At 37.7% G+C, this 9,061-nt stretch overlaps 1 protein-coding gene across 2 annotated transcripts in view; it reads left to right on the plus strand.

Moving 5' to 3' along the window:
- The window catches only part of Naa16 (N-alpha-acetyltransferase 16, NatA auxiliary subunit), a 71,210-nt gene extending 69,099 nt beyond the window's left edge, over positions 1-2,111 (plus strand). For both annotated transcript variants that reach the window (XM_020163808.2, XM_074043311.1), the window contains exons 19-20: positions 73-170; positions 855-2,111. In XM_020163808.2, coding sequence (XP_020019397.1) covers positions 73-170; positions 855-1,055 — 299 coding nt within the window. In that variant the 3' untranslated portion in view covers positions 1,056-2,111. The remainder of the gene's footprint in view (positions 1-72; positions 171-854) is intronic.
- The last annotated feature ends 6,950 nt before the right edge of the window (positions 2,112-9,061 follow it).

The raw sequence follows: 9,061 nt of genomic DNA on the forward strand, positions 1-9,061 counted from the left end.
TCCCTGGTCATATAAATCAGATAAAGTGTAAGCCATAGGATTTACTTACCTTGAAATGTCTTTGAATTTCAGGTGCTAAAATGATGTATTTTCTGGACAAATCAAGGCAAGAGAAAGCAATTGCTATAGCCACTAGGTTGGATGAAACTATAAAAGATAAAAATGTAAAGGTAAGATTTTTCACAGGCTGATTTATAGATATAAAACATGGGATCTCTCAACAATAATTCTTGAATGGGTCTTCAGAGTTATGCCTGAATACTAATCTCAGCTGCACCAGTTATTAGCTGTGTAGGCAAGATATCTTTCTCCTCCTCATTTTGAAGATGAAGATGGGAGTAGCACTGACCTCACAGTCAGTGTCTTAGGTTAACTGAAATAACAAAGCACTAAATGCTTAGTGCCTAGCATACAGTGAGCACTCAGTAAATGTGAGCTGTTGCTAATAAAGAACATTCTCTTTTGGTAATCACAGTCTTAGAGGTTTTCTTTTTCAAGTATGAGATTTTATTGCCCTTTTTAAAGGCTTTGCAGAGTTTCGTTGTTTTTTTGTTTTGTGTTTGAGACAGGGTCTTGGTAACCCAGGTTGGCCTGGAACTTAAGGTTCTCCTGCGTCAGCCTTCTAAGTGCTGGAATCAACAGGTATGCACCACCAAGCTCAGTTCAGAGTTGCTTTTTGGTGTTCCTTTTTTTGGAGTGATTACTTACTGTGGATAGGAAGAAGTTATTTTAGACTGAGGCTTTTTTGTCTTTCTCCTGATTTAACAAATTACATCTTTTATTTGTCATTATTAACTGAGCTTTTAAAAAAAATTTTATTTTTTAAAAATAATTTTATTCTCTTCTTTCCTTAGACTTTATTAAAGGTTTCTGAGGCACTGCTTGATGGCAGCTTTGGGAACTGCAGTTCCCAATATGAAAAATACCGGATGGCCTGTCACAAGCTTCTTCCTTTTACATCTGCTTTCCTGCCTGCTGGGAATGAAGTCCAGAGTCCTAGTGTGGCACTGAACCATACAGCTAATAACAACGAGGTCTTAGCAATTGAAATTTGAAATTTTGTGGACGTTAACTCCTGCAGACTCAAAACTGAGCTCACATCAGGGTTTCTTTTTCAGGGTGCATTTTAATATAGGTATGAAATGAAATATTGCTGTAGAATTTTTAAATGGAGTATTCTATAAGTCTATTTTATTCTCTGACTCTGCCAGTTTACTTAAATATCTGTTAAAATGACTTGTTTATACTTGTACAGTTTTTCTTAAATTCCCATATTATCAGCACCGTAGTGGCTGCTGTTGCTTCTATATCATAATTAAGATAATTTCTGAGTAAGTGAGGTTGTATCAGCCCTTGGATATTATTTTTTAGATCCTGGTTTCAGGATCTATATCTTCATCCCTTGTCTTCCTAGTTTATTTTATCAGTGCTTATTTGCTTGCTGGCTTTTGTTTAGAAGTACTAACTATATGTTTAAAAATAGGCATAAAAATGGTAACTTACTGTATAAGGGTACTTCAGTTTCTGTAAGTGATTTAGAATGTGAAAATCGATTTGCTTCTTAATCATGTAAATTCACTGGAAATTTGTTGCATAATCTGTGTGTCTCAAAGACCCACGTGCAAGAGTTCTGCTTTTTTGAGCAAGTTGCTTAACAAATTGAACAAGTGGTTTATCCTGTGAAGTATGCTTCCAGGGAGCATAATGGGGCAGAATACAGATTAAAATGAAGCACTAATTACTCTTACAATCCCACATTAATTACTAAGTGCATTTTTAGATCTCTCAGTAAAATGAGAATTTCAGCTACCATTAGTTTAAATAGTGTTGTTAAACAATATTTTGAGGGAGATAGGTTTTTGTCATATCTTGTACAGGAAACAGTAATGGAATCACCCACTATGTCTCAGAACTGTGTAAATATGTCTGTAATATTACTGCTTCCCTTTAAGCCAATGTCTCAAAAGGGAGATTTTATTTAGACAGTTCAATTAAAATGGCTTTCTTTACCTAATCTGTTCAGATTCATAATTGTTGAGATGGGGAAGAATACTCACTATAAAATAATGCCGACCTAGATAATGCTATAATAAATTATTTTGTACACAGTTGCTTATGTGTATTTATGTTTGTTATTGTTCCACACTAGCAAAATACTTTTGGTACAATGTTCCTTGAGTAAATAGAAACCTAATCATCTCTTCTCAAGTTTATAAAAATATGATTCTCGGTAACTACTCACCAAATATATTCTAGTGCCATAGCAGCTTGACTACTTTTTGTGCTTTAGAAACTTCAGAGCTAATCAACATTTGTCATAAATATTCTGGCAAATACATAATTCATCATATTATTTTCAGTGGGATATCATTTACAAAAAAAGAATCACAACAACCTTTTAAAAAGCATTTCTTGGGATCATTCAGAATTCCTGAGTTCCTGAGAATTGTGGGGTTGTATACAGTTGAGATAAGGAGTTAGGTGTGTGGAGCACACAGGAAGGCAAGGTGAAGAGACTGTGGGGTTGCTGACATCCAATCCAGTTGCATATCTCAGTGGATGGAGGTGGTATGCGTCCTCTTACCCTAGTTGCACTTTGAGTATAAAATGAACTTTCAGGAACTTTGGGCTGTGATCACAGCAACTCCATGAGGCTGAAGAAGGAGCTGAGATACAAACTATAAAAAAACAGTTTCAGTGAAAATTATAGCAGGAAGTCCCCCCAAATCTAGGGAAAGATTTTCTTCCTTAACCCACCCATTCTCCTCCCTACTTTTCAAACTATTTTGTAGGTGTCATTACACTGTCTTCATATATTTATGTAATGTACTTTGGTCCCTAGAACCTTCTCCTTTCCCCTTTTCCCACTCCCAACCTAATCTTCCACCCACCTCCTCGCCATACACACAGTCTCCCTCTCCCCCCTATTTTTTTCTGATGTGTCAATACTAGGGTTTGAACTCAGGGCTTCACACTTGCTAGGCAGGTGCTCTAACACTTGAGCCACACCTCCAGCCCAGCAGTCTTCCTTTTATGTTCATGCCTCATTATTGTTAGCATTTTAGGTCTATATTCTGCATATGAGTGTAAATGTAATTCTGGCTTTTTGAGTTTGCCTTCTCTCTCTTAATATGATGATCTCCAGTTTCATCTATTTTTCCTGCAGATGACATAATTTCACTCTTCATGGCTGAATAATACTCCATTTTGTATACATACTTTTTTTTTTCCTGGCAGTATGGGGTTTGAACTTGGGGTGTTGTGCTTCTTAGGCAGGCACTCTACCACTTGAGCCACTTTGCCAGCCCATAGGCTACTTTTTAAGGATACCCTAAGAGCAAGGAGGTAAGATCTTTGTGGACAAGCATATGTATAGCATTTATCCATTGTTTTAAATTAGCACACATGAATCATACAAAGGGGTTTTATTGTGATATTTCCATAGATGTATACAAGGTACCTTGATCAGATTCATCCCCATTCATCTTTTTGTTTGAATCCTCTTCCAGGTCATTGATCATTTTTAAAACTAGAGTTTTAAATTCTTTGCAGTTCAACCATTTCAGTATCTTCAGCTTCAGTTATTAAGGAGTGTTGAGATTTGGGGAAAGTCATATTGCCTGTTTTGTTTTGGTTTTTTTTTTTCATAATTTTTGTGTTTCAGCATTGTGATTTGTGTTTCTTAATTTTTTTTAAGCTTATTTTTTGTGGTACTGGATTTTCAACTCAGGGTCAAACATTTGCTAGGCAGGTGTCTTAACACTTGTGTCACATTCTCAGCCATTTTTGCTTATAATTATTTTTCAGATAGAGTCTCACGTTTTTGCTCAGACCACGATCCTTCTACAGTCTCCCATGTAGGTGGGCTCACAGGCATGTACCTCTATGCCTAGCTTACTGATTGAGATGGGGTTTTGCTAACTTTTTTCCCAGGCTGGCCTCAAGCCACCATCCTCCCAGTCTCCACCACCTAAGTAGTTGGGTTTATAGACATAAGCGACTGTGCCTACCTAGACAGATGGTCTTTCGTTGTTCTTGCAAAGCAGGCACACTACTGCTTGAGCAACATCTCTAGGCCATTTTACTCTGGTTATTTTGGAGATGGGGTCTCGAGAACTGTTTGTCCGGGCTGGGCTCAAAGTGTAATCCTGATCTCAGCCTCCCAAGTAGTTAGGATTACAGGCATGAGCCACCAGAGCTCTGCTAGATAGGGTTTTCATAGAGGGGGTCTTGCTATGTAGCTCAGGCTGGCTTCGAATTTGCAATTCTGATTCAGTCCCCCAAGTTCTGTTACAGGCACATGCCACCATGCCCAGCCCACAGCTTTCTTTGACTGAGTATTAGCGTATTAGCACGGGACACCTTTCTCCATCAATTATTCTCTGTGTCTTCACACTTAAAGTAGATTTCTTGTAGATAACATATAGATCAGTCTTCTTTCTGCTTAGCCGCTTTTTAAAACTTATACACTAATTATTTTTACTTCTTTATAAAAAGACACCGTTCAATATTTACATCTAGAAACATTACCCAATTTAGTGAAAACAAGGCATTCAAAGTACACTAGTAGCAGAAATGGTTTAATAATGATTGATCATTATTTTACAAAATCATAGCTATATAAAACACTAAAGTTAAGCAACAAACAATTATGAATACCAGATTTTGGACAAATCTGCAAAAGTTTTACTAATTAAGAATTTGTATATGAAATAGACAAGATACACAGTAATTCCAAACTCTCAGGATAGCCATTAACATATATTTTTCTCTTAGTGGAGGTTTACTTAACCTCAGTAACATTTCTGGATGAAACATAAAGTTACCATTGTACATTTTAAAAGGACCAATCCAGTTATGTTTCCTCTACTTTTAGTTGCCCTGCTTCACTTACAGTATTGACTAAGGTATCATTACATGATTGTCCACCATGTCTCTGTTTAAATCCATTTCACTCCTTTTGATCCTCACCAGTACTAACCACTTCAACTGTCTGTGCTCTGGGTATATTCATTAATTTATCATTTTCTAGGGACCAACTGTTAGTAGCCTTGCCTGCCTTCTTCCCAAGGCCAGTTGTTTGTTTTCTCTCAGTTCTTTATTGTTTCTCTTCTGTTGGGCTTCTTCTTGATGCCAGCAAACTTCTTGCTTTCAGATTAATTTGCCAAAAAGGACCTCACCAATTTGGCATCAAGGCTATTATTTTCCTCTGCTTCATCATTGCTAACAAAATGTTGATGTAAAATAGGAAGATCAAATTGAATTCTTTTTAAATACGCCTGAACTTCCTTTAATTCCTAGATTTTCAGCTCTGTCCATAAAATCCTCAAATTGCAGTTTGGGGAATATCCTATGTGCCCAGTACTCCCATGTGTCTGATGAGTGCCTTCAAGTCTTCAGTGTTGTAACCTTTACCATTGAATATTGTCTTATCAAACACATGCCTTACAGCTGGAAGTTCTCTCTCTAAAATTAATCACTGAGCATTCAGTTTGGGTAGATTCCTTTTAACTGTTGTCCTTGGAGGAACAGAACAGGTGCTTGACTCCCTGACTTCATCAGATCCAGCTCCTGCACCAACTCTCTGGAGAGGCTGGAGATGGAAAGAAGGAAAAGTTTCATCTTCTTCATGTTCATGATCTAGTAGGTCAGCGAGATCTTGGGATTCTATCATCTTTTCCTCTGGTTTTTCTCCCCTTCTGGACTCTTCTGAATCTTCATTGCAGGCTCATTTTCTTTTTACTCTTGCAAGCTACAGCAGCCACAGCACACAGCTCAGCATCTACTCTCTGTTTTTATTTGGTATATTTAGACCACTCATATTTAAAATGATAATACAGTTGGATTAATATCTACCATTTTATAACTTTTCTGTTCATTACACTTGTTCTTTGTTTTCCAAAATCAATGACAAACACAAAACCAAGAAACCCAGAGAACAATATAAATATCAAAATATGTACAGCTATGCATATTCAGACTGTAGAAAATTAGACTCAGAGAAAAATCTTACAAAATGTCAGAGGGGGAAGAAACAAAACCCAAACCAGAAAAACCTTACCTATAGTGGAAAAAGGATAAGAATTAGATCAAATTTCTCTTCAGAAACCAAGCAAGCAAGAAGAGTGGGGTGAAATATTTAAAGTGTTGAGAGAAAAAGTTACCAACCTAGAATTCAGTATCCAGCAAAAATATCCTTCAAGAAGAAGGAAATGTTATCATTTGCTGGTAAATGGATGGAATTGGAGAACATCATTCTGAGTGAGGTTAGCCTGGCCCAAAAGACCAAATATCGTATGTTCTCCTTCATATGTGGACATTATTAGATCAAGGGCAAACACAACAAGGGGATTGGACTTTGAGCACATGATAAAAGCTTTAGCACACAAGGGAGGGGTGAGGATAGGTAAGACACCTAAAAAATTAGTTAGCATTTGTTGCCCTTAATGCAGAGAAACTAAAGCAGATACTTTAAAGCAACTGAGGCCAATAGGAAAAGGGGACCAGGAACTAGAGAAAAGGTGAGATCAAAAAGAATTAACCTAGAAGGTAACACACACGCACAGGAAATTAATGTGAGTCAATGCCCTGTATAGCTATCCTTATCTCAACCAGCAAAAACCCTTGTTCCTTCCTATTATGGCTTATACTCTCTCTACAACAAAATTAGAAATAAGGGCAAAATAGTTTCTGCTGGGTATTGAGGGGGTAGGGGGGAGAGGGAGGGAGCGGAGTGGGTGGTAAGGGAGGGGGTGGGGGCAGGGAGGAGAAATGACCCAAGCCTTGTATGCACATATGAATAATAAAACAAAACAAAATATATCCTCCAAAAGTGGAGAAGTAAACATTTTCTCAAACAAATATTGGGAGACTTTGTCAGTAGTAGAATGTCTTGAAGAAATGCTAAAAGTTATTCAGAGAGCAGGAAAATTATATTGGTTTGAAGCATATCTACAAGAAGTGGAAGAGTATCAAATGGAATACTTTAAAACAAAACAGGTTTTTATTTTTCTCACCCATTATTATTTCTTAATTCTTAATCATACTTAATCTAACAGGTAATTTTTTCAGAATAGCAATATATTAGATGATTATAACTTAGGGAGACATGTATGTATAGCTGCAACAGCTTTAGGACAGGGAGAATGGAGAATTCTGTTTGAAGCTGCCTGCACTACCCATGAAGTGGTAAATGTTACTTCAGAGTGGATCCACATTCATTGTAAAGATATATTGCAAACTCCAGGGCAACTGCTAAGAAACTAAAAGAATTATAATCGATTTGTTAATAAAGGTGAGATAGTGAAATCATAAAATACTGAAGTAGAATCAGAGAAGATATAAAAGAGTGTAACATACAAAGAAGGGAGGGAAGGTGAGAGAGAAGGGGGAGGAGGTGGAGAAAGAAAGGAAATAAATAGAAAACAGCTTCTGTCTGTGAATCTAATTTTCTGTGTCCTATTTAGATCTTTAACTGTGTGGCTATTGGGCACTTGAAATATGACTAAGGAGCCTGAGGAACTGAATTGTATGGCTATTTAATCCAAACTTAAAATAGCCATAGGTGACTAGTGGCTGCCATATTTCTGGCATCTGTTCAATAGTTCTTCCCAGAAGGGGCATCATTTTGCAATTCGCCCTTTCAGAGGGTGTATCTTTTTCAAGTCTTGCACGGGAGCTCTCTGTGCTAGCAGTGGCCCACTTATTTGGGCATTTGATGCTATCCATTTATTTAGCTTCATGGTAAGGTCCCTAAGCTCACTAACATGTTCTGTTTTAAGTCTGAAGCACAGAGCAAATACGTACCAACAGTGTCACTGGTGAATGCTTGCAGTCACTAAGCACTTTCATGCATCTCTTTTGCCCTGGCTCTTGTACTATGGGAGAAGCATTTTTATCATCTTCATTTGACACCAAACTGATAGAATGCAAGCTTGTTCCAGGCCTCAAATCTTAGTACAGAGTAGGATCCAAACCTACTCCTCTCAACTTTGAACTGTTCTCTTTCCCGTCTGTCATGGTGTTCAGTAATCATGCAACAGCTTCCTCTTTTGTCTAGCTTTGTCCATGGTTAGTCTTGTCTGCTCAATAAGAAAGTTCTTGAAGGTGGGACCCCATCTAATCCCATAGCAGATACTCATATGTTCCCTGACTTATATTTATGCCTGTATGTATCATCCAAGTAATACACTTAGTTAACGTGGTTATGGGTAATAATTATTTTTCTGAAACTTTGAGGTGTGTAGTTCGTTAATTACTTCCCTGCTAGAAGGCAAGCTTTCCAACTCAAATTCATTTCCTTTCTTGATTTCTTAAACGAGTATATTGACCCGAGGTGTTTTTAGTTTCTGTTGTTTCAGGGCAATTAAATTGTCCCATGAGTTGGACTTGTATGCCTTTCCTCTTCATGTGCTACGTAGCTGTCTGGTCCAGTATGTGATGATGGTTGCTTTCTGTAGAGAGGAACGATAACAGATGCAGCTTTTGCAAAATGTAAATCTCATTGCCTGGCCAATTTATTGGGGTGTGGGAATTTTGCGTGGGAGAGGGCCTTGATCTGAGGGTGGGAAGAATAGGTACTTATCTCAAGCAAGTCACACTCTCCCTAGGCTCCTATTATTGGGAGAGGAAGGTCTAGGAGTCTCTAGTCCCAGACTAGAAGTCCCATTTTGATTACCTTACAGATACCTTCCCAGGCACAGAATAAGTCCTGTAGAGTAGGAAAGAACATTGTTTCTCAGAACTTTTTTACCAAGGAGTGTATTTTTTCCATATAGATCAGTTCTCTGACACCAGTGGGTATCCTGTAATTCAATTTAATTCTGGCCCTGTCTACCTGAAGTTAGCATCAGATCTCACAGACTGCCAAGTGCAAGACCAGGCCTCTGGTACTTCTGACTGACTGCCTATAAATCAGAGACCAACTCTGTGACCCTCTCCTTGGGTTTCCTCATTTGCTAGAATGGCTCATTGAATTTCCATTTGTTTTTACTAGTTTATTTTAAAATTTTTAAAATTTTTTGCAGCACTAGGGATTTGAACTAAGGTCCTCCAAGTACTC

Source organism: Castor canadensis, chromosome 10 (genome assembly GCF_047511655.1).
Source record: "Castor canadensis chromosome 10, mCasCan1.hap1v2, whole genome shotgun sequence".
Lineage (NCBI taxonomy): Eukaryota > Metazoa > Chordata > Mammalia > Rodentia > Castoridae > Castor > Castor canadensis.